The 25,575-nt window shown below is 44.5% G+C and overlaps 1 protein-coding gene across 5 annotated transcripts in view; it reads right to left on the minus strand.

Annotated features, from left to right (window-relative positions):
• LOC307248223 (sorting nexin-14-like) overlaps window positions 1-25,575 on the minus strand; it is a 34,521-nt gene that overhangs the window by 6,259 nt on the left and 2,687 nt on the right. For 2 of the 5 annotated variants that reach the window (XR_013844768.1, XM_080024548.1), the window contains exons 4-29: window positions 25,250-25,326; window positions 24,830-24,908; window positions 24,624-24,667; window positions 24,439-24,526; window positions 23,604-23,688; window positions 23,120-23,276; window positions 22,923-22,998; window positions 22,408-22,452; window positions 21,573-21,653; window positions 21,291-21,405; window positions 20,802-20,957; window positions 20,121-20,245; window positions 19,384-19,442; window positions 18,856-18,882; window positions 17,983-18,115; window positions 16,854-17,040; window positions 16,021-16,104; window positions 15,330-15,430; window positions 13,595-13,706; window positions 13,258-13,298; window positions 11,703-11,822; window positions 8,123-8,246; window positions 7,619-7,783; window positions 4,894-4,989; window positions 2,863-2,954; window positions 2,507-2,563 (exon numbers count right to left, since the gene is read on the minus strand). Coding sequence is in view for 4 of the 5 variants with exons in the window: in XM_080024548.1 (XP_079880674.1) it covers window positions 2,507-2,563; window positions 2,863-2,954; window positions 4,894-4,989; window positions 7,619-7,783; window positions 8,123-8,246; window positions 11,703-11,822; window positions 13,258-13,298; window positions 13,595-13,706; window positions 15,330-15,430; window positions 16,021-16,104; window positions 16,854-17,040; window positions 17,983-18,115; window positions 18,856-18,882; window positions 19,384-19,442; window positions 20,121-20,245; window positions 20,802-20,957; window positions 21,291-21,405; window positions 21,573-21,653; window positions 22,408-22,452; window positions 22,923-22,998; window positions 23,120-23,276; window positions 23,604-23,688; window positions 24,439-24,526; window positions 24,624-24,667; window positions 24,830-24,908; window positions 25,250-25,326 (2,526 nt within the window). In the remaining variant the exon portion in view is untranslated. Of the gene's footprint in view, window positions 1-21; window positions 178-2,506; window positions 2,564-2,862; window positions 2,955-4,893; window positions 4,990-7,618; window positions 7,784-8,122; window positions 8,247-11,702; window positions 11,823-13,257; window positions 13,299-13,594; window positions 13,707-15,329; window positions 15,431-16,020; window positions 16,105-16,853; window positions 17,041-17,982; window positions 18,116-18,855; window positions 18,883-19,383; window positions 19,443-20,120; window positions 20,246-20,801; window positions 20,958-21,290; window positions 21,406-21,572; window positions 21,654-22,407; window positions 22,453-22,922; window positions 22,999-23,119; window positions 23,277-23,603; window positions 23,689-24,438; window positions 24,527-24,623; window positions 24,668-24,829; window positions 24,909-25,249; window positions 25,327-25,575 lie in introns of those variants that run through there. The other 3 variants (XM_080024547.1, XM_080024546.1, XM_080024549.1) reach the window with 3 other exon arrangements.

The following is a 25,575-nucleotide window of genomic DNA, read 5'->3' on the forward strand; positions in this document are numbered from 1 at the left end:
AGGGACCCCAGACAACATGAGTAAACTCAATAAATATAGATCTCTCTTTATTAGTGCGCTAAAATGTACAATGGAATGTTGAGACAGAGCGGAGACAGTGGGGGTCCGTGACGACTGCTTTTCCTCCCATGTCTAATGTATCAGGTTTCACAGCGCGGGAGTCCCTCTCCCACCCTGCTATGGAGAGAAGAGAGCTTTTAGAGTCTATTAGAGATTTTAATGTGACCTCAGAGGAGAATAAGCTTTATTGGACATTTTCTTTCCTTATTGATCGTAGGCAAAAAGTGTTCCACTTCATTCCTTCTGACCACCAGAGTTTTAGCGCCTTGTGTCCGCCTGGGTGACGTAGGCCATAGTATAAAAGGCAAGTGCACCCAGGAAATGGTGCACTTTTGCATCCTTAAGGTAGCACCTTTGGGTCACCAAAGAGCTCCGAGTAGCCTGATCAAGCTACGCTTTTTTCCGTCTTCCAGAGACTGCGAACAGCCTTTTCAGCTCACTGACCTTTCATTAAAAATGGAAACTGTGGCAATAAGTTGAAGCTTGTTTATTTTATATCATTTGGATTTAACAAGTCCATTTATTGGGAGCTCATTGTACGGCCTGATGCAATAGCCGATCAAGCCAATGCCAGCAATGAGTGTGTGCAGCACTTCAGTCAAGCCTCCCATTAAAATGGCGTTGGCAGCCTCGTCATGGATGCGGCACCAGCAGGGATGCCTGTGTTTACTTTAGATAGATATCTACGGTTCCTCCATCATCCATGTATTGAGAAACTGCCAAAGTGTTAAAATTAAGCCTTATGGGTAAAAGGCCCCAAAATCTTGGCTTCACTTCGGTGTAGCAACTTCAGTGTTAGCTGCTAAGCTGAGCCAGACTGCAATTCTGCCACCGGCCTGCACCCTTCTCAGGCAGCTGAATTTAAATCTCAGTTCTTAAAAGTGCTTTTGTTTCATATGCTTTGGAAAGTGTATGTGCTGATATCTCTCACCACAGGCGACTGGTTCACGTCCTTGAGCTTAAAGGATGCCTAGTTTCCCGTGCACATCCGCCCTGCGCAAAGAAAGTTTCTTTGTTTTTAAATGGACCCAGCAAACGAGTTTGCAGTTCTGCCATTCGGACTGTCCGTTGCGCACCCTTACATTCCCTATGCCACCAAAGCACAAAACACTTGCTATACCTCGACAACTGGCTAATATGCTGCCCACCTTGGGGGCAAGGGACAGCGGGTCCTGACTCACGTAGCGGCTCTCGGGCCGGCATTCAATTACGATGAATGCTCTCTGACATAAACTCAGCGGGGTAACGGTTCCCAGGGACTCTTTGGACTGGAGTTGCACACTGACCCGCACATCGACAGAGCGAATCAGGGATAAGGGTTACAGCCCATATCCGGCTCAGGCTGCTTGGCAGCTGCCTCAGCAATTATCCCTGTGGGTTTGTTCCGCCTGCGCATGCAATTCACATGGACCAGAGAGTGCACCAGAACGTCAGGATGACATGGACATGTATGGTTCACCTCCTGTCACGGAGGGACTGGGTTCCTAAAGGGTCTCTCTGGGCCACAGACAACTTCAGCTGCCCAGAAAATCTATGTCCTGGAACTCCAGGCGGTGTTATGTTCTCAAGGGGAAAGCATGTGATAATCCATCCATCCTGTATCCCATCAATCACCAGCAGAATCATCACCACACTTCTTACTGCCCCTAATTGTTCTCCCTTGGAGATCCCCGGACAGCTGATTTTATGCATTCCTGCCCAGGCCCCTAATACCAGCCACCATCCTACAGGACCTGGCTGAGCGGGATCCTCCTGCGGAGGAAAGACCCCCTGTTGAAGAAGAAGAGCAGGGTTTGGCCCCTGAACAGCTGTGACTGGTCAGTGGTGGAAACACTGCAGCGTGCCAAAGGTCTTTCAACAAGGACCCTCCATTCCTGTTGTTGGACAATTTTTTGCTTCATGGTGTGAAGCCAAGGGGCAAGACCCAATGTCCTGTACTGTGCCAGGGGTCTTGCAGCCCCTTTTTTTGGGCTGGTGTTGCTGCATCTTGCAGCTGTATCAGCACAACCACTTTGAGGGGAGATCTCCTGGCTGGCAATGAGAGGGGTCGCATTACAGTATGCGCTGTGGCTTCATTGCCAGTTCCTTTCGCCAGATACTACAGCCTCAGCTATCCTTCTACTTGTGTTGACATCAAAGGACCAGTGGGTGAGCGTCTGTTCCTCAGGCCACTTCTGGCATTAGTCTGATTATTGCACTGGCAGTCAGGAAGGAAGGAACGAAACCAAAAGGAAGTAACAGATGTAGCAATTGTTCTGTGGATAGTCATCCAGGAATTCACAGGAAACAATATTAGCACCATACCATAGTAACATAATGATGTATGTAGACTGAATAAGCTAACCGTACAGAGAAGTAGAACAAAACACGTTAAGACATATCTTCAAATAGACAAACTGATTCTAACCCCACGCCTTCCGAAGTTTGTCTTTTGTTAAGTTCTTACCTTGATCAGCTCCGGAAACAACTCCTGTACGGCAATATCTAGCAGAACGTAGGTCATCTGTAGATGACACACCAAACATTGCATCTTAAAAACCACCAGGATAAAACGGGTGCAAATGGATGAAATTCGAATTTCAAAAAGTGTAGCACCATCTATCTACCATCAAATGTGATCTATTTTCATTTGTTAGTTGTTGCTTGTTATTGTTATTTTTTATTAGTTTGTAATACATTTTTTCTGTGGTCGTCCGTGAGGGTACCGTGTAGGTCTCAACTCAGTGAAAGCCCCTGTCAGGTGGGAATGTGGTGTAAAGCAAGTTTTAGTTGGTCGGTGCTAAACAGTGAGTTTGGACTAACCTGCTTGTTAAGAAGAGGCTGCTGGAATCCTTCAAAGAGGAGGCGGACACCTTCATATCGAGCCTCCTCACCAATACACTTCAATACGATGTCTGGAGGGGGGTGGGCATACAGCACATTTACACAACCATTCATACAAATCCAAGAATATGCTCAAGGAATTATCTCTTACACCTTTTGAAATTGAATTAACAAATGTCCCATGTCCTGTCGCTAAATGTTACATCCGGGTGCCCTGTGCTGAGCACACTCAGCTACATGGATGTGGATGGGCGCTCGGGGCCCGCGGCCAGGTGGGGCGACTGGTCTGCTGCGGTGGGGCGGGTTTCGCTCTTGCGCGGATGGGCATGGGGGTCCCGCCAGCTCGCCTGCGGGGCAGGGGGTTTGGGCGGGGTGCTGGTCTGTCGGCACGGGGCCTGTGGGCCCTTTCTGGCGCCTGCGGCTACCTCTTGTATCTGCACATGAGGGTGGGTTGGATGTGTGCGCCTCAGGGGTGCGGGGTCTCCTCGTGCTCCCTGGGACTGGGTTATGCTTCACCGGCTTCCGGCTTCTCTGGGGGCCTGGGGGGTCTTCTGTGGCTGCAGGGCGGGGTGCTCAGGGCTATCCCGCGACCGTGGGGTGGTTTCAGAGCCCTTTCCGCTCTTGAAGGTGCCACAACATAGTGCCAACCTTATACACCAGAACTAATTGGGATAAGTCCGGCACACACACACACGCACCTGTTTTGAACACACCCCAACACCCTCCTGGTTGCATTCCTCTCTTTTCTCCCTCATTTACTGCCACAACTATGACAGGAAGAGGCCACATGACCAATTGCTGTTCCAGTTTTCCTGGACTTAATTAACTCAGTTTTTTTCCAAGTTATTGCAGCAGTTGTTGATGATTTAGCAATGAATAAAGAGTTGCATTGTATATTTTAAGTTGACCCAATGACTCCAATCTAATATTTTATGACTGCTCTAACCCGATATGAGCATGCAAAATTATCTTAACTAGAACGTTTAAGGCTTTATTTTGTTTAGATATAGATCTTTAGATAATCGGGCGTAATGATGTCTTTTTGGCGTACTGGATAGAGCTGGGTATTCAAGAGGAACTATTAGTCTCCTTTTCAACAAGTTAACATAGAGGTCCCCAAAAGATGTTTTTGAAGATTTTACTGAAACTGGAAACCCTGTTTGTGTTTTATGCCGAAGTTTATGTTCCAGATCGTTTTAGGCTTCAAAATTCTGAGAATTTAGGCCTACAGGCTGGCCCATAAATAAATACATTTACAATAAAAACACACTATTTCTATTGTTTTTTTATGGAGAAAGGCACAGCGGACCACCCACCATAGCCAACAGTCTATCTACCGCATTCATTTTTTTTTTTTTTTTTTTTATAGAAATAAACACAGCAGAAGTATTTTTTAAATACTTAGATTCCTATCGCCTGCAGTTTCTTCACAGACAGTTGGTATTAATTCCTCTTTCTTTTACAAGATTTGTGCTGGTCTGTGAAACGAACAGAGGGGTTCCCGGCGGCGCTAGTTATTCTCCTGCCGTGGGTGGGTGGTGCCGTGGTTACTCAGATGGAGGGCGGTTACAATTCTACTGAGACGCCAGGTGATGTAGGACGGGATCGCAAATCTTCGCAAAACGGGTTGTTCCACCACATGATTTCTGAAACAGACGGCTCACCGCAAACTGGCTGAGTTGTCTTTTTACACAGTTTGTGTGTTGGTAAGCCCATCAGAAAATGTATGAGCACTAGCACTGAAAAAGGGAGTTTTTCCCCCATAATCGGTCCCCAATTAAAGTGAATCCCTGAAATTGTATATTTAAATTGTTTCGACTGGATTGCATCCACACTACCGAGTTTTGACAAAAACTCTTAAACAATGCTACCCAAAATATTATCAGGTTCAGCCGTAGAATTAGGGCATCATAAAATAAGAATGAATGACATTGAAGCCCTTAGAGTTGTGCATCTGGAGACTTTCTAAGGTCCTGCCGACACCCTGCCTTGGGCGGTGTTTTTTCTGACCTGGCAGATACTTCATCATCTCCTTGAACGTCTGCTTGGCTCTGGCCAGTTTGTCCTCGCTGCTGCGCTCCTCGCTGCCCTCGCAGAACACAGCGTCTGCCGGAGGAGGCAAACACAACATTAGACCACAGTGAGCGCGTCCCCGTGGTGGGCCGTCATTTACTTTCCATGCCCTCCCACCGCTGTGCACATGATTTCTCCTCGTTTCCTCCCGAATTTTCATCGCACAAGACATTCCGAATGGGGGAGTGAAGTCAAAACAACTAATGAGGGGAGCTCTTAACGCCCGGGCAGAAAGAGTCATTGTTGTGATTCACTAAAACTGAAGTTCTGCCAAAAATCACAATTGCATGGTGTGCTAAGTGAAGAAAGAAAGAAGAAGAAGAAACAGTCTTTATTTGTCACACGACACTCCACAACACATGCTTGCACACACACACACATGCACATGCTTGATGGTGGCCGGTGAAATGGCTCCTCTGCTTTTAACCCATCCTGGCTTGTCCTTCCTCCGGGGGCACAGCCAGGAGCAGTGGGCAGCATACGTGGACGCGCCCGGGGACCAGGTGATAAGTGTCCATCGCTGGTCAGACGATGATGGGTGCATGTTTTTTGGGAGGGGTCCTTACTGACGTGAGGTGGAGGAAACCCCATGTGAACACGGGGAGAACATGCAAACTCCACACAGAAAGGCTCCTGTTTTTTTGGAAGATAACCCGCCGGAGCACGGTGCCAACAGCGCCCCAGGCGGGAATCGAACCCAGGACCTTCCTGCTGTGAGGCAGCAGTGCAATGCACTGCGCCACCGTGCCACAGCTGTCGAAAAATATTTGTTTCGTTCGGTTTAAGAAGGCTTCTAGAAATCAGAGAATAGCATTAGGACTGGCAGGGCGATGGTGAACCTGGAAAAAATTATCCGTTTTCTTTCCGTGTGAGCGCGTATGTCTGTCTGGGAAGTTGTGTCTATGTTTTCCATTGAAAAAGCCTCTAAAAACACAAGCCTGCTGTCTTAAATTAGCGTTTCACAATATGATCCCATTCAGTGGCTATGGCATTCATTTAAACAACTTTTTACAGCAGACTGGATCAATATTAATTTCTGAACTAATTCTCTACTAGCCAGACGAAATACATTGCAATAGTTTATATACATAGCAATAATTATAATTTATACTCTATACACCCATATCAACAACTTGTCCTCTGCATAGAATTTGCATTTGTTTATATTGTATATTCTGTATACATAGGGATATTTGGCTTTCGGGTGAAATTTATGAAAAATGTAAAAAGTTCACGCTACAGTGATATTATATCATGAAAGTAGGGCATTTAAGTAGAAGCATGCAATGGTGATTTCCTCATCTCAAACAATTTATTGAAAGAAAAGCCAACATCAGTGGTGGGTTTACCACAACAAAAAATGTCAATGTCTCAATAACTTGTCATGTGCCCTTGAGCATCAATTACAGCTTGACAACGACGTCTCATGCTGTTCACAAGTCGACTTATTGTCTGCTGAGGCATGGCGAAAGTGCAGGCCAATCCATTTGAGGTGCCCCAGTCTCCAGCAGCCGTTCCCTAATGATGCGACCCCGATGAGCTGGAGCATTGTCATCCATGAAGATGAAATGAGGCCTGTGTTGTTCATGCAGGGGCATGATGACTGGATTAATGATGTTATTCAGGTAGTATGGGCTTGTCACTGTACCATTCACAAAGTGTAGGGCGGTTGTGTATTGACTAGACACACTTGCCCACACTGTAACACCACCACCACCACCAAAGGCTCGTCTTGTGACAACAGTGGCTGATGCATAGCGCTCTCCTTGACGTCTCCAACATCGTTGGCGGCCATCATTTCTGCTCAACGTGAATCGACTTTCATCAGAGAACAGCACTGAGGCCACCGGTCCCTCTTCCAGCGTAAATGCTCCCTGGCCCGTGCAAGACGATGATGCCTGTGCCTGGTGGTGTGTGGTCAGGTACCCTCGCAGGTCGTCTAGCACGCAGACCACGCTGATGTCAACGGTTTTGAATGGTCTGACGTGACAGTTGATACAACTCAACAGAGATACAGTGTCCCTGTATCTCTGTTGCAACCTGCTGATGACTCTCTGTGACACTCTAAGCTCAGTGGCCACTCCCCTCTGAGAACATCCTGTTTGAAGCCTCACAATGGCGAGGTACTGTTGATCAATTGTTAGGTGTCGTTTTGGTCTCATGATGTCAAAATGTGAACAGCATGATGAAGAGGACTGTTTAAATACCAATTCTAATTGAACCAGGAAATGTATTGGTCAATTCATGGATCAAACATTCATGGATGAATTTTGCCGTTCAGCTCCTTGTTAGAGAACAGCAAGTTGTGCAAAAAGTACTGAAACATTGAACAGTTGGACATGTGCATTCAAAAGTTTAGAGAAGGTCAAATTAAGTTCACCTGTAAAGGTTATAGTGCATTTTAGGTTCATCCTGAAATTTCACCCGAAAACTGAATATCCCTAACTTTTTGTTAGTAGTGTTTGTGTGTGTGTGTATATATATATAATTATTATTAATTAACAAAAATCTGACTGTTAACGCTTTTTTCAAATGCTAATCATCTGTAGAAACGCATCAATCCTCACCACGACAAATTCCTTTTATCATGTAAATGCACCCGGCGGAATAAACTGAGAACCGAATTCCGATCCCGAAACGGCCCCCCTCCCCGACAGCGCACCTCTGAGCTGGGTGATGAGCGACACCACGCGGTGCTCCTGCAGGATCTGCTCCAGCTTAGACTGCATGTACTGGTCCATGTAGGCCTCGAACGAGTTCTTCAGCAGGATCCTCCCGGCGGCCATCGTGTGGTGCAGCCAGTCGGGCATGCGGAACACCACCCGACCTGCCGAGCCACACCGGCGGGCGGAGGGTTTAGTGGGGACGTACCAGCATGACAGGCTACATCCGGTGAAATATCATAGGACGCAATCGCAGGCAATCGTATCCCATAATGCATTAATACATAAAATAGTCCATAGAAATAATTCTAATTTATCATTTAGATCCTATATACACCAATAACAATAATTTATCCTGTGCATCGTATCACACTTTGTATATTCTGCATATTGTTATATAGCTGATGAGCTTTGTTTTGTATTTTCCTTCCTTCCTTCATCCCTCCTTCCTTTCCGTTTACCCTCCCTCCTTCCTTTCCACGGGAGCCGTCCGCGCAACTCACCCACATACATCATGTAGTCGTACATGCCGCTGAGGCTCATCAGCTCCAAGAAGTAGTTCTGGTTGTGTCGTCTCTCCGAGCTCTCCGACAGGTTGGCGTTGTTCTTGAACAGGTTGGTGTAGAGCTGCGAGGTGGAAGCGTTCACACACGGAGTCACACTCATGGATCCATCCCTGGATGCGTGCGTGGTTCACACCGAATAATAATAATATGAACGGCGAGGAACTGTCTTCCATTAACACTGGTGGGTAGGCTGGTGCGAGTCGCATTCCTTTTGGGTTTAACCGGAGGGACTAATCTCTCCCAACGCTGACTTCGGGACCACATCTTTATCTCTATTTTTCTTCTAAAGTCATTGAGAGTGCAAGCTCATCAGACACGGTGGAGACCGTGTGTTTGTTTTTTGTTTGAGGTAAAATTCCGTCAATTCGAGTTTTTCCAGGAGGGAACTGTTCCGACTCGTCAGGTATATATTTTTTCCCAGAAGAATACGTTTGATGAGCATTTACACGACGTGTATTTCGTGATTAATGAGGTTCACACGCGGGGTCGGGGAACCGCCCGTTATTTTAAATTTCAAAGTTTTGCTATGATGGCGGCCACTTCCTGCGCTGGTAAGGCTCAAGAGAAGATTCGATTTTTTGGGGTTCGAGGCGACGACAAAGCAGTTCAACAGCACTGTGTCCTGTCAAGATCACGGTTAAGCATGAGTAAAAACAGGATGAATCTTTTTTCCCCTCTCCCTCCCCCATCTACCGCTTATCTGTGAAATAGCACCCTTCCGGTCCAGACCCCGCGTGGGAGGAAGCCATGAGTCTCAAATCTGCGCCCGGGGAGGGACGGCGTTCTGGGAGCTCGTTAGGGTCGTGCCTAAAAATTACTTCCTTACGTCTGGGTTTCAGGACGACAAATTGGCAGGTTGTAAGAGAAGAAACAGTACTCGCCGTCAAAACCTCCTCCAACATCTATTTCCCTCAGCCAGGGAGAGGGAGTGAAAAGCTCCTTCTACTGCGATATACGGTGTGTAGACTGCATAGAGTGCAAAATTAGGCTACACAAATAATAACATTTATATAACCTTTAACAAACAAATAAACCACACAAACAAAACTGAATATAAATCACAATTTTGCTGTGGACCCCCTTGCAATTCCTCCATGGACCCTAACCCTAACCCTTGCCATATACGGCGCTTCATCCTGAAGGCCGCTTTAAAGTTCCGCGTGGAATAGCCGCCTTAAACACGCCGCGGGTCTCTACGTCACCGGCGGAGGCCGCTGCTGTAGCTTTACGTGCCCCCTCTCCAGAAGTGTAACTACACGTCGGGGCGGCGCAAGACAGCGATTGGTCCATTTTTTTTGCTGCGGATCCCTTTGCAATTCCATGCAACTCCATGTAACCTTAGGGGGCCCCAGACCCCAGTTTGGGACCCCCTGCCATAGAACTTCCTCCTGAGTTCCCTATGTAGCAATTTTGCTGCGGGCTACTGTTCAATTACTCCATGTAACCTTAGGGGGCCCCAGACCCCAGTTTGGGACCCCCTGCCATAGAACTTCCTCCTGGGTTCCCTGTGTTGCAATTTTGTTGCGGACCACCACGCAATTCCTTCTGCGGGGGTCACGGACCCCTGTTCGGGAAGCCCTGCCGCAGAGGACACTTCCAAGGAGCCAAGGAGCTCTCTGAGCTATCTGAACGCAAAACGCGCCGAGGTTGCGCTCTCCGTCTCAAACTCCTTCTCGGTGGGCGACCCCTCAAGGTCCCGTATAGACAAAACAAATTGATGCTTCCTGTTATCGTCGAACCGGGAGGACAGAAGGGGAAGCTCTTATCACCGATCTAGGGGTTTTTAAAAAGCGACGGCAGAGCAAGAAAAGAGAAGTTGCCAAAAAAAACAACTGTCGTTGCAAATGAGTGTTGCTGGTTAACGGCTTAACCAGCAACACTCCAACCTGAATAATTTAAAAACTGTGAATCTACTATGAGAGAAAGCGAAAAAAACACTGTATTATCTACCATATTAAAGAGCACATTTCCTGAGCTGTAAACTGAATATATAAATATATATATGAATAAATAAACTGAATATATTAATATGTGACTATTCTGAATATATGACTATTCTCTAAAGCCTGGCTTTTTCGGGCGGGTTTTATCTTTGCCAGGCGCATTTACATATAGGAGGAATATCTTCCGGCGAGGTTTGGTGCACTTCAGCACCGACCATAAGCGTTAAAAAATAAATAAACAGCTGAACAGTTCCGAAAAGAAAAAAGAAAATAGAATAGGGTAAAAATTTTAAAAAGGCAAAATTCGATTCAAATGTCAAATATTTACAAATCAACAAAAAATACAAAACAGAAAATGTCAGATTTTTAAGATGTACGAATTTGATGCTATGCACAGGATAAACTATTGTTATGGTATATAGTTCACTTATGCGTCTGCTAACGATGCTTCTGTGTGGATACACGTAAACGTCTCTGCGGAGGCAGCTTCTAAACGGAGAACAAGGTTCAGCAGAAAGAAGTGTGACTTGGGGACGGGGTTCAAAAGCTGCTTTCTATCTTTCTATCTATATCCATGTTTTTGAGTTGTAAAGTCGTCAAATTAAGTTTGGGGGGAAAAATAAAATGTATTTCTTCTTCAATGCGTAACGTTATCTGCAGGAGTATAAAAGCAACCCCCGAGCCACGCCCGTGCACGCTGGGGAAGCAGAATCCAGGCTTAATGAAGCACATCCCATCCTGGCAACAACTAATTTTCCTTTTTCGAGTCGACATTCCAGACAGCAAGCGCCTCAGCGCCGCCTGCTGGTTGAAAGAAAGCCCAGGGCGCGCGGGGAGGACGCACTGAACACAAATAAAATAAAAAATAAAATAAAAACGAAAACTGTAGCGCCGGCCCTATTGTTTCGTTGTTACCAACGGTGCCCCTATCCTCTCAGTCCAGTGTTGGCAGCTCAGAAGGGGACAGGGGATTCTATCTCCCTCCGAAAAGAGACATGAATTTCAGTCTCCCTCTCTAATGTTAAAACGCAGAAGTTTCTTTTCACACGACAGGTGCTCCACGACGCCGCACGACCAGGACGTTCGCGTGTGTTTTGGTGATGCGTTGTTGCCGCCATCAAGTGGCTGGGGATAACAAGTCCTTCTGCATGTATTCATCACGTTTCATATTTTTACTTTGTTCTCATTTATTTTGTTATCAATGATACAAGTATTAATTTGTTAAGTTGAGTCGTAAGAAACCAATTCTTATTTTACGTTGAATTTACCACAAACGTTACATCCCTCATACACGGCGCGTCAAGGTCTTTGCATTTGGTATTTACAAGCGGAAATTATGTACGTACGTGTTTAGTTGGATATAGAGCGGGGAAGTGAGATCAGATCACAAGTGGTTACTTGAGACGCGCCTTAATGCCAGGTGTGAACAGACGTACTTAGAGATGTCCACTTGTGATTGGATCACCCAAGAAGCGTGTGAATGCCAGGTGCTGCCAGGGCCACAGTCTGAAACCGCAATATTGATACCATAGCGACGCTTCGCCCCGCCCTGGTTTCAGGATGTGTGCGCGCACCTTCTTGTTGTTTTCGGCAGTGGGGCTGAGGATGGTCAGCTCCGGGCGGCTGGGTTTGGGCTTGGGCGACTCGCAGGAGTTGAAGAAGGACTGGATGAAGGGCTCCAGGTTCTGACCTCTCTGGAACACAAGAGGTCAAAGGTCAGGCCAAGGTCAACGGGGCCCTTTCTCCGGCAACTTTCTGGAGGGCACCACCGCCTTGCTTGGCCCTGAGATTGGCTAGGCCCCAAAAATGTGTTCAACACTTTGTCTGGTTATTCGGTTTTATTTGTCTGGTCTTCCACTGTGTTTAAAGTGTACACCGATCAGCCACAACATTAAAACCATCTGCCTTTGTTGTGTGTGTCTCCCTCGTGCCGCCAAACAGCGCTGACCCGCCAAACAATGTTTAGTTAGGTGGTACATGTCAAAGTAACATCCACATGAATACCTCGACCCAGCAGAACATTGCCCAGAGCATCACACCGCCTCCACCGGATTAATCTCAGATTCATCAGACCAGGCCACCTCCTTCCATTGCTCCATGGTCCAGTTCTGATGCTCGCGTGTCCATTGTAGGTGCTTTCAGGGGTGGACAGGGGTCAGCATGGACACTCTGAGCGCTCCCATACGCAGCAAGCTGCCATGCACTGTGTGTTCTACACCTTTCTATAATAGCACCATTGACTTTTTCACCACTTTGTGCTACAGTAGTTCTTCTGTGGGATCGAACCTGACGGGCTAGACTTCACTCCACACGTGCATCAATGAGCCTTGGTCGTCCATGACCCTGTCGTCGGTTCACCGGTCGTCCTTCCTTGCAGCACTTTTGGTAGGTACTAACCACTGCATAGCGGGAACAGCCCACAAGACCTGTGGTTTTGGAGAAGCTATGACCCAGTCGTCCAGCATCATAATGTGCTCCTTGTCAAAGTGGCTTCCAAGCTTCCAACACATCAACTTCAACAACTGACTGTTCACTTGCTGTGCTTTTTGGTGTATAGTCCTATAGACTTTTCACTTTTTTTTTTTTTCCCACCTAAAGTTTAGAAATTGAATGGTTTGATCTGAAGACCAAGACCCATTTCACCTTTAACCAGGGTTCATTCTGGCATGACAAATTAAATTCAAGGAATTTCAAGTATTATTTAAGCACCATTTTATTATTTTCAAGGATAAAACAAATTAGATCAATGTTCAATGTGATCTTTATTAATTAAAATATAATACCGTCTATTATTTATATAAAAATATACAGAATTCATTTCCCTGGAATAATCTACGTCTTCAAAGCGATTCTGGAACATTACGATTTAATTAACAACACCAGAGATCTCTCATCACAGGTTTTCAATGATGGTGTTTTTTTTCAAGGACTTCTCAAGCACTTTAGCATAAAATGGGCTATTTTCAAGACATTCCAATACTTTTCTAGTACATTTTTGAGGATGAAATTCAAGCACCTTAAGGACCTAATAAGAACCCTGTTACCTTCAACATTTAGCGCACGTAAACTAAGTGTCACACACAAGGAGCACGAGTTGAGCGTTTTTAGGAGTTCAACCAAACCACTCACCTCTTTAATCAGTTTCCCGGGGACCGACTTGAAAATTTTGCCTGAGGAAATACAAAACAAATTAAGTCAAGCTGCTGAATAATGTCAGACAATGAAATATGTATGACATTCTACATCAAATAGAATGATGAGTGATGAAGACAGACGCAAGTTCCGATTCAAATTTTGAACTTATTTGATCGGAAACAGCCCAAAACAACTTCATGGATGGATGGATGGATGGATGGATGGATGGATGGATACAGTATATGTATGTATGGATGTATGGATGGATGTATGGATGGATGGATACAGTATATGTATGTATGGATGTATGGATGTATGGATGGATGCGGACCCAGGTTGACGTCGGGGAGCATCCTCTCCAGGAACTGGGACTCCACGCTGTGAGGTGACAGGAAGTCGGCCAGCAGCTGGCTGTTGCTCAGCTCCGGGTGCTGCAGGAGCCTCTGGACACACAAGCGTTTAGATGTGTAAAAAAATAAATAAAAAATCAAAACGAAAACCAAACGAGCAAGATATTAACAGTGGTGGCCATGTTGTTAGGACTTTCAGAACAATTTCAATAACTATGAACAACGGGAGTCCAAGGAATCTAACAAAGTTAGTTTGGTTGAAACTGGACAAATGGCCGAGGTTTGTTGTCAAAAGAAAATCTGATCAGGTGGAAGTCAATGTGTGACTTTGGCCTGATGGTGGCGCTAAACACACGGCCCAATGGTACAAGATTTTCGATTCTGACAATTGAGAAAACTGTGGGAAAAAACAAAAAAACAAAACTACCACTAACTATAAAAATAATAATAACAACCTTATTTGTCTTGCACCTTTCACACACAACATGCTACTCAAAGTGCTTTACATTAAATTAAGGCGATTAATTAGCAACAATCAAAGCAAAGCAAACAAGCAAAATACGTTTCATGGAAGTAAATATTATACGACACTCACTTCTGATTTGGCTCACCAACTTCAACCCGAAGGATCACAGCCATTCATTTTACCAATGAATAAATATCAATCCTCACGGAAAGAGTTCTCTTGAATGATTGGACCAACGTAGCGTCTGCTAAACGTCTGCTAAATTAAATGTAATGTAGTGGTATTTGTAAAACGTTGAAATACGTCCTTAGTGCTCAAGCAGATGACACGGTCTATTCTCACTCCGTTTAACCCCATCCTTCAATTCTCCTATCCATCACCTTTTATCCTGAAGGAGATTCTCAATTGACCTTTTATGACCTCTCACTAATATAAACAATAAATCATAATTTCCCTCTGTATATTTCTATATAATGTGATCACCTCTATCACAAGTGCAGCCTATCTACGGATAGGCAGGTGTTTGTGAAAGTTGCTCTGGTATATGTTCATATGCCTTGTTCCTCTGCTCATGAGGTGGCCCGGCACAAGGAGGGAGAAGGTTCCCTCGGTGCACGGCGCACTGTTATCTGCTGTTAAGGTAATCCAGGGTCTTACGTGTTTGGAGGCGTCCAGGAAATCCCTTTTCTACTCTCAGATATTGATAATTTACTTTCATATACTGTACTGATTATATACTACAAAGGGGATAGTCACGGGAGTGGAAATCAACCGGCGGATATACCTGTCTTAAAACGCTCAACTAAACAATTAAAGCGCTCAACTTTAACTTCTAATTATTGTAAGAGGAACAAGACATATGACAAGGGCATAGTCACAAGAGGATGCTCAACCTTAGTATAAGCACGCCTCCTTTATTCTCAGCATATACAGTATATGTCTGCTAATGACACAACATTCTTCTATACTTCTACGGTGCACCCTGCAGGGTGTATTTGGACAGATACATAAGATATCCAGCTGTTATTACATTTACTTAAAGCTTTAAGAAGTCGTTCTTTGACTTATTTTCTCATCCAATCTTCAACAATCCCCCTAACTTTCTAGGAGTATAATACTAAGACAAAGTAGAATGATAAAGGCATTAAAATAATACAGTAGAAGCAGGATAAGAATAAGCAAATAAAATAAAAAAAATATACAGATATGTACACGGACCCTGGGCAAAAAAACACTTTGCACAGACTTACTTGTAAATACTCCTCAAACTCCTCCCTCTTGGATGTGAGGAATTCATAGTTCTTTGGTCCGATGATTCTTTTAGATGGAAGCTGAGCGTCGGCGAACGAGCCTGTGAATGTAGGGAATTTAAAAATAAATAAAATAAAATGAATGTATGGATTGGTTTCCTCCCCCCTTTTTTTTAACCCGGGCTTGACAGTAATGATTGCCCTTGGCAACCAGATTGACTAAATTGCCAACCCACCCATAATTAATACATCTAACCTTGTCCCATTGAACTTTGTAATAAATGTAGTAATAATCTAGTTAGTACATGGCAATTTATCTTTACATTATGTAATAAGATGTATCCTGTGTATAGTATCTCTTTATTGTGTGTGTGTGTATATATATATATATATATATATTTTTTTTTAATATATTTGACTATTTCTGTTTTGTATTTGTGTGTACAGTTGTCAATTTTTATTTTAACTCCACTTTTTATGGAATTGTTATTATTATTTTATTATATATGTTTTCTGTCTGTAGTGAAATGCACCAAACCTCACCAAAACCCAATGAACATATACACGCACGCACACACGCACGCACACGCACACACACACACACACACACACACACACACACACACACACACACACACACACACACACACACACACACCAATATAAAATATGAGGGCGTGTCATGGCTCACCGTGGAACTCTGTGAGTTTGGACTCCAGGACATAGAACTCCAGGTACCTCCTGAAGACCGACCAGCGCTCGGGTTTGTGTCCAACTGAGAACGAAGGAGCCACTTTTTAAACTTTACAAACTTTTATACGATCTGCTCTGCGTATAGGACTTCCAGGAAAATTAATACTAGGTGTTTCTAAAAACGTCAAAACATCAAACAAACAGAGATTTTAATTGTTATCAGAAATTCCTATTTTTATGTTGACTTTTCATAACAAGGTTCATGCATTTCTGATTTCAGTGTGAATTCCTATTCCGGCACTTCTCACAAGCAATCTACTGGACATATTGTAAAATACATCATATTTTAAACGCAGCATTAGATGTTGTACACACACACGGAAGGACCCTTTCTTTTGTTTATTTCTTTATTATAAAACAGATTTATGTGTTCGAAACTTTGTTTTTAACAAACAAACACATACAACCCATACTGTAATTATTTAATATGTAAATCTGTCTACTGGCAGCCGACAACCTGCTGAAATAGACTGTTCAAATGGCTTTACTTGTTTTAATTTTGTTGAAAAAACAAATTGTTGACAATTTATGGATGTTCGTGATCCATTTTGAGTGGTATTATCAAGCGAAACTCTCAGTTAAAACCATGCGCTGAACGGGCCGCTTCCACGTTTTGCGCAAAAACAAATAACCAGCAACAGGAATTGGCCTCACATTGATCAGCATAGTTCCTTAAAATTCCTGACACAAAGATCCTGATTTGCCGGCTGGTCGTTCGGATTTCTTAGGCACCGCCTGAGTGACCTCTGACCCCTGACCCCACCCCCTCACCTTCTTTGCGGTCGTTGCGCTCCACGTCGATGCAGAACACCGGCACGCGCTCCCGCTTGGCCTCGTCGCTGTAGAAGTCGATGTAGGGGATGGTGATGCTCCATGCCGACAGGTTCCTCAGCGTGCCCGGCGTGCTCGCCAGCTCGGCCGGCGAGTCGTCCTCCAGCACCACGGTGGCCTCCTCCACCTTTTCGGGCGGAGGGAGAACCGAAAGGAAAATCACGTGGCGCAACGTTGAACCCGCGCGGGGCGAACTTTCCAAAGGTGGTGAATAACTACTTCTAAAATGAGGTAAAATTCAGGTGTCAGAGCGGCTGCAAACGCGAACAAGTGCAAGGGTAAATAGTAGAAAGGGATAAAAGATGGAGATTAAAAACAAGATATCAAATAAAAATAACATGTACACATCTGCTTACTGTTGAGCTTCAATTCAGTTCAATGGGGCAAACGTTAAAAAAACAAAACCAAAAAAAACAACATTGAATCTGCTTTTTGAAGACAGGAAACTTGTCGAAAGATTATTTTCGAAACATGTTTTAAACAACAGTGACATCAAACTCTATGTTAAAATACTTTTCCCAATGCTACAGCAGGTTGTCCGTAGGAAGCAGCACAACTTCTGTTTCTAGTCTCTTACATTAGCATGGATGTAGCCAAAAGAACTGAGCTGAGGAAGTACAAAAAGTTAATGTGAAAAACCTGATGAACTGTTTGCAGCCATAATTGTCTGGAATAAAATATAAATCACTGTGTCAATATAAGGAGTTTTTTTCATTTTTTTTTTTCATTTTTCAAAAAGGAAATATTTTTAAAGGCTTAAACATTTGCCCCATTGGACTATATTTAGGCACAGTGAGAAGATGCAGAAGAGTGGTAAGTTTCTCAGTCGTAAAGTGCGGCAACCAAAAAAATACGGAAACCAAGATTTCAAGGCCTGGGATGAAAGACGGCAAAACCTACCTTTTAAGACATTGTTTCCTGGGAACAGCCAAAATAAAACTGAAACCCAACCCAACACTTCCTGCGGGCAACCCCGTCAAATTATGTTCCAGTAACAAAAACGCACATTTTATTTTGTTATTTTTTTACTCTTCTCGACGCGTCGGCCGACGGGACGAACGGCGCTCACCAGATCCTCGTCGGTGTCGTTCATGGTGTTGCAGGGCAGCATGCCTCCCTCCATGGTGGTGCTCTTGAACACCCCTTTGATCTTACTCCCGATCCGGCTGATCCCGAAGGACTCGCCTCGCTTGGAGGTGTTCCTGGACGGAACGCAGAGGCACACGTTGGTACGAACGTCTCCATATTTACTTCAGGCAGCCCTTTGTGACATTTGGGTACTAAGATCGCATCAGAGTTTGCTGGTTTGTTTGTTTGTTTATTTATTTGTTTATTATTTATTCTGATATTTATTTATTTACAAGCTCTCTTAAAGGGGAGGCTTCCCACAGGCAAACAATGAGATCGGGGTCGTCAGCGTCACGCTCGGACAAAGGGGGAAAAGGAATCACGGAAGGGAGCGCAGGACCCGGGTGGAGAAGATGGATCTGATCGGTCGGATCGGTCTCCAGTTCAAACGGCACAGAGTCGCGCAGCAGTAAGCACCGCTTCACATCGAATGAACGTCGAATAAACGTGCTTAAAATGGCTGATTCCTGACACAGGAAGACAATGCAAACAGCTCCTCTCTTTCATGCGGTGTTAAAGCAGCGTGCACGCCGGGTACGGACGTCAGTGCTGTTTGCATGGACACACCCCGGTGACTTCGCTCTCATGCCGCTCAAGCAATTCACAAGCAACCGCGCGAATATGGTCGTTTAAGGTGCGGTGGCATTCAGCAGGAGCTACATTCATATTACAATTCTGTCTGAAATGTTAAGACAAACTTATTGTCCGCAACTTTTAAAATTTGAATTTAGTTCAATCAGTTGTGGCTTTGGCTGGATGCAGCTGCCTGTTTTACATGCAGCAGTAGCCAGGCAATGTCAAAAAGCTGACTTACCTCATATCTTCCAAATTTAGGCTATTCCTGGAAAAGTTTACATAGAGTAGTAGTTCGTAGTTTCCTTTTTAAAAACAAGGTTTGACTGAAAAGGTTGTGCAGGGTATGATATTTCTGTTTAACTTTCATCCCCAAAAAAAAAAAAGAGCTTTTCTTGGTCCATGCAACCCAAAGGAGGATCAAACACTTAAACCAAAATAATTTCAAGATCAAAGCTCAAACTTGATCTAAAAACGTGACATTTCACAGGGAAACAGGGTGACGTGAGTCAGTGTTCAATGCTGTTTTTTATTATTATTATTATTATTTTTTTTTTTTAATTCAGGGGATTGAACTTTTCAGTTTCTATTTGCCCCGGCAGCCAAACGGTGGATCTCTCTCAAAATTTTCACAATAAAAGCCCCAACTTGATCTAAAATACAGGGTAAATTCACAGGGAATGGAGGTGCACTTGACTCTGTATCTATGGTGTCACAAAGAGTGATTTGGAAATCAAACAAATGAAACTGAAGTATTGGGAAAACAAACCTGTTCATCCTGGAGTTCCTGGTTGGAGACTCGGCCCCTTTCAAAAGGTATCTGAAATACTGCACACAGAGATGACACAACTCCATCACTTTGTACCGTCAAATGGTCAGGAAAACAGAGTACTTTTATTCTGGACGATACATTCATATTTTATTTGTACTTTGAGTGATTACATTTTAATAGTTTTACTCCACATTCAAAGCAAAGGTTGTACTTTTTTTAACTCCTTTACATTTGTCCGAAGTACCTGCAAGTACTATAAAAAATGATTTAACCAAAAGCAGTTTTACATTCAAGTTATGCATAATAAAAACATGATCAGTATGTAAAAGGGTTTCACTTTTAAGTAGACCATCAACACCATTAGCTTCATCAGTGCATTCAGGCTGATGATGATGATGGTGATGATGATGATCTTAGATCTATTGCCATTATTCTGTTTTACTGCTTAAATTTCTCAGGTTGATACTGCTTAAGATTTTCAGGTAAATTTTCCATTATTCTGCCATATTTAATTATTTACAGTTAACCGTGAGGTTTGATATTGCCACTTTTCATTTTTATTCTATTGTTGTTATCGTTAGTGCCTATTGTTTTTGTTGTTCGCTGCTGGGACGTTGAAATTTCTCACCTGGGATACAGAAGTATCTATGTATCTATCTCTCTATTTATGTGGTTAAACAAACACTTTGAGTTTTGATAACCGCGCACCCAGAGCACCTCCCCCAGGACCGTACCTCGTCACTGTGGCTGAACATGGGGGTGAAGACCCTCTCCAGCAGGGACAGGACATGCTCGTAGGCCTCGAACAGGCAGCGCATGGTCTGCAGCTTCACCACGCCACCGTACGCTCCCTCCGCCACTGCCGAGGGAAAGGGTTTGTTTGGTGAAAGGTTACGGAAGAAAGAGCGACTGTGACATTTTAGACCGTGGTGGAGGTTTTGTTTTCTGTTGTTTTTGTTTGGCGTGAGGGTACCGACAGATAGATACTGTAGATAGATAGATACTATAGATAAATAGATACTGTAGATAGATAGATAGATAGACAGACAGACAGTCAGACGGATGGATGGACAGATGGATATAGACAGATGGATGGATGGAGAGATAGATGGATAGGTAATAACATTTGAACTTTTGTTCCGCAAGGTTTAAGTTGAAATGTTACATGTTTGACACATGGAGGGAGCTCCAATTGATTATATGGAAATTATGACACATTTAAAACTTATTTGACAACATTTTCTATTTAAAATATATTGATCAAATATCAATATAAATACCAAGTGACGGCGTGCAGGGTCGGGACCCGAAGGCTGAGAACGTCTTCCATCGACCACAACCCCACCCTCGTGCCCGATCCCCTCAAGCAACCCTATCCTATCCGTGATCCCCACCCCCCGCTGGGTGGTGCTCACCGTTGCGGATCTCCTCCACGATGAAGGGGTCGAAGCGGATCTTGTCGACGCTCTCCTCCAGGCAGTACGTCTCGTAGATGCGCAGCACCTCGCCGTGCAGGCGCTGCAGCTCGCCCTCGCTCAGCTCCGGACTCAGGATCTTGTCGTTGAACTCCTCTGGGGGAGACAAAGGAGGGGTGAGACGCCAGGGGAACGGCACGGAGGCACCGCGGCAGCCGACGCCGGTAATCTGGTCCCGTGCGGCGGTCATTCGAAAGAACGCTCCAGTACCTAAACCGTACACCAAAACTCAACGCCACATGGAGTGATTACATTTATAGTTTCATTTCAAATTTTTTGGGGGGGGGGGGGGGGGGACTCAGCGAGGCTTTCATGTTGCATCTGATATCTGATTGAAATATAACTTGAATGGCGGTTTAAAGGAGAAGGATAACACGCTGCAGCGTCCCACACAGTGACACCGCGAAGGACGCTCTGAACCCGTCTTACCCACGGTGAGGCAGAACTGCAGCACGTGCACGGCGCCCTCCTGCTTCAGGAAGTTCATGAAGCGAAACAACAAGTCTTGCTGCTCCCGGATCTCCTTCAACTCCAGCTTCAACACCTGAGAGAGAGAGAGACAGACAGACAGACAGAGGAAGCTGATTTGATCTTTTATCAAATCTCTCTCTTTCACAAGAGAGAGATCTGATAAGATAATTTCACAACATTGAAATCAACCCGTGTTTCCGAAGCGATAAAAACAATTAAGAGGTGAAGCGCGGCTCCCACCGAGGGCTTCTTGTTGCTGACGTCTGCGTACTTCTGCAGGAAGGGAACCAGCGTTGAAGGGGGTCCGGTCGGGGGGTCCGGCTGGAAACAAAAACAACAACGAGGCTCAGGTGGTTTTTCTGACACAAACCACAAATTTTATTTATTTTATTATTAACTTCTTCAGGTTTATTGCAAAGGGCAAATATTTCCATCTCCTAGTTTAGTGTTTCGCTTTATGTACATTGACAATTTTTCTCATTTTTTTTGTTTCTTTTTAGGTATTGTTTATCCACAGGATTATTCTATATTCACACTTTTCCAACCGCTAGTAAACTTCAAGGTTTATTGCTTATCACCATTTATTTTTTCATTCCATTGCATTGTTACTATTATTATTGACTATTGTGATGTGAGCTGCTATGACACTTAAATCTCCTTCCAGCATCTCTCCATCTAGATGCATCTACACCAAACTGCAAATGTCAACATCCACACGATAGCACGACTGCCAGCACGTCACTGCTTTTATACAAGATGTTTTTTTAATAATTATTTATCATCAGTCCAAACGAATAATGCAAATACTGGCACAAAATTAAAGGGCAGCTGGTGAAGCTCCGATCCATAATCCATCCATTTGTTCTCTTCCAGAAAGCCTGTTTAGAAAAGCAAGGCAAGGGGACCACCATGTCTCCCTCGTTAGGCTATTTATTCCAGGAAGGTGGGCACACTCCCAACTTAAGTCCTAACCGAATGAGGACAGAGCTCTCTGCCACTTTGACACATAACCACCAAAACCGTTCACGTCAGGGTCGTCCACCAACGACCTGGCGCCGGCAGCCTCCTCACTCACCGGAGTGTTGTCGACGAATATGAGCACCATGAGATTCACCGTGTCCTGGAGGAGAAAGGGAGACAACGCTGTTACCAGTCGTTGCGCAAAAAAATACATCTCGACATTGAATGTGGACAGGTGTTAAATAAACCGGCTGCCGTAGGAACGCATATGGAAGGTCAACCGGCGAGATTTGAGGAAATACGTCTTCAACTTCACTGAGAATAAAAAAAAACATCACATTTGAGGGATTTGAATAACGGTTGACTTTTGACACTCCACACTCTTAGAGAAGAAATTACAAGACCTTTTTCCTTATTCTAACAATAATATATCTTGCGGGCTGTCTTCTGGAGGTACCCTTTCGCGAGTACTACAATTTTGGCACAGTACTGGACCCGATACAGGCGTCGTCAGAATTTCCATCGTAGTCAATCGTGGTATATTATCATTTGACACATAGTTCCCGAGTCACTTTAAGCAGCATCTGGCGACATGGCGAACGGTAACCAGGCAACAGCTTCTCCACTCACGGGATCAGCCATGAAGTCCATGGTGGGCAGCATGACGGAGCCAGCCATCACCTCCCGCACCAGCAGAGCCAGGGACCTGAGCAGAGACAGGACGTCGCTCGCACAGGTCAACCCCTCGACCACAGATCGGATTCACTCATTGGTATATTTCGAGACTACGTCGCCGCGTTCTGCGAGCGCTGAAGATGGAGCCTCACCTGCAGTCGGTGGCCTTGGGCGGCATGACGTAGGTGAACAGCATCTCCGTCAGCTTCCTCAGATAGAGCAGCTCGTCCCGCCGGCTGCGCAGAGCAATGTGCAAGTCGGGGCCGTACTCATCCAGCGCGGCCTGCTGCAAGGCCTCCACGGTGCTCACTGCACGCACGCACGCACAAAATCAGCACCAGTTTATTTCACAAGTACATTTTAATATACGAGCATTTGTCATTGTGAGGAATGCTGCGTTTCTCTGCAGGCAATGAGCATAAAACGATTAACATAATAAAAAATTTTAATAAAAAAAGGCCAAATATAAAGAAATACAGAACAGAAATAACTATATATAACTATATATAACTATATATATATATATATATATATTCTATGGAGAGGATAATTCATACAGGACGTGGAAGTAGCAGCCTCTCCAGGTCTGTGAACCTCAGTAAAACTAAAAGTGAGGCTGAGCCTGGCGTTCAGAACCTTTCTGTCGAGCTTTGGCGACGATTTCAATGTGCTTCATCGCTGCTTTCATCACTTTGGCGGCGAACACCGTGGGGACGTCGACCTGCAAGGAGGAAGGACAAGTGGTGAGACCAGAACAGCGCTCAAAGCACTTCACCAAATCTCAAAGAACACAATAAACACAAGCATGGCCCCCCTGCCCCCGGCCCTTCTCAAGTGCAGGTCCACTTCAGAAGAATCGTAAAGTACGTGACCAAATGTTAATCATTGTCAAACACTGCAAGATCTTTAAACAAACAATTAGCACAGCAGCATTATTTACAATAGCATTATTTACAGCAGCATTATTTACAGCTGCCTTAATCAGGGGAAACTAAGAAATACTGGAGTCCTTGTGATCCAGGGATTCAATGCTCAATGCCCCAGAGTCCAATGGCAGCGTGCTTTACACCACTCTAGCCGACGCTTGGCACATTGCGGCACTGTGAGCTGAGGCTTGTGTGCAGCTGCTCGGGCATAGAAAACCCAGTTTACACTGCTCGCCACAAACAGTCTGCACGCTGACGTGTCCTCCAGAGGCAGCGTGGAACTCGGTAGGGAGTGTTGCAAACGAGGACAGACCTTTTTTTTTTTAACGATGCAACACGTGTCGGTGCTCCCGTTCTGTGAGCTTTTGAACTTTTGGTGTCCACATACTTCTGACTATGTAGTGTACATATGGTGTGGTCCCAATATTCCAAATTCATTATTTCTCTACGGTAATTTAGTACTCACTGATCCATGTCATGCAACATGTCTTAGTGAAGAGTCACATAAAAGTGTGTTTTTTTGTTTTTTTTAAATTTCCCGTCACCTTCTGAGCTCTGCGGACGACGACCGACGCGAAGAAGCGAAAGGTCATCCTCAGCTCGTCCACGCACGCCTCATCGTCTGTGATGTCCCTGCAGAAAGAGACCGACCCCGCCCAGGTAAGCCCTCTACGGTTTCTCCGTATCGGTGACTCAAAGTCACTTAACATCCACCGCTCTTTCTCCTCACCTGTACCACGGGTACACAAAGTTCTCCAGAACCAATTCAAACACCTGCGAATACGACAGAAATTATAACAGATATGATCATCTACACAGATGACATTTGTCAGAGAGGAAAAAAATATTTCTCACGACATCTTAAGCCAGAAGTTGTGCAAGCTTATCGCAAGACACTTTAATGGTATAAAATTAGTAAAAGATGCATTTGAGTACCTCTGCGATGGAAGCATCCACCTTGGAGTAGACCTTCAGGTCCAACCACGGCTGATAGTTCTCAAGCAGCAGCGTTGGCCTGTTAACAACACAATTTAGTGTGTGTGTGTGTGTGTGTGTGTGTGTGTGTGTGTGTGTGTGTGTGTGTGTGTGTGTGTGTGTGTGTAATATTGCACTACCCTCTAACGTCCACTGGGCAGCAGACTTCGATAACCAAACAATTCCAACAGGCTTGTGAATGTAAGACAGCAAAACACTGGTCAATTTTAATATTTTTAAAAAGTTTATTATAACAACCCCCAACAATAACCAGAACCCCATTTTACAATTAATTCTATAATAAATACAGTGGAATAAAAGAGACAACCCACAGTGAGAGTGGCCATGCAGGCGTCATTAGAGCGTTAATATTTTACGTACCGATGCCGTTTACACTTGACCTTCCCGCACACTGCACAGCTGTGGCCCAGCGGGAACAATTCCTGCTGCTCCGACGGCTGTCCGGACGTCACCACAAAAGAAAATACCACAAAATGAAAGAAAATAAAACACCAAACACCATTGCACTCCCTCTCTCTCCATGAAAATTCTACTTTACATTGAAGTCTTTTGTGTGGTGACAATTATTATTATTTTTTTTACAGTTTTACTTGCAGCAAGCAATAGTAAAATAATAATAACAACAATAATCGCAAAAAACAAACCAGATCAGAGGGAAAAAGACTCCCTTTGGACACATTCAACAA

This window comes from Zeus faber (genome assembly GCF_960531495.2).
Source record: "Zeus faber genome assembly, chromosome: 2".
Lineage (NCBI taxonomy): Eukaryota > Metazoa > Chordata > Actinopteri > Zeiformes > Zeidae > Zeus > Zeus faber.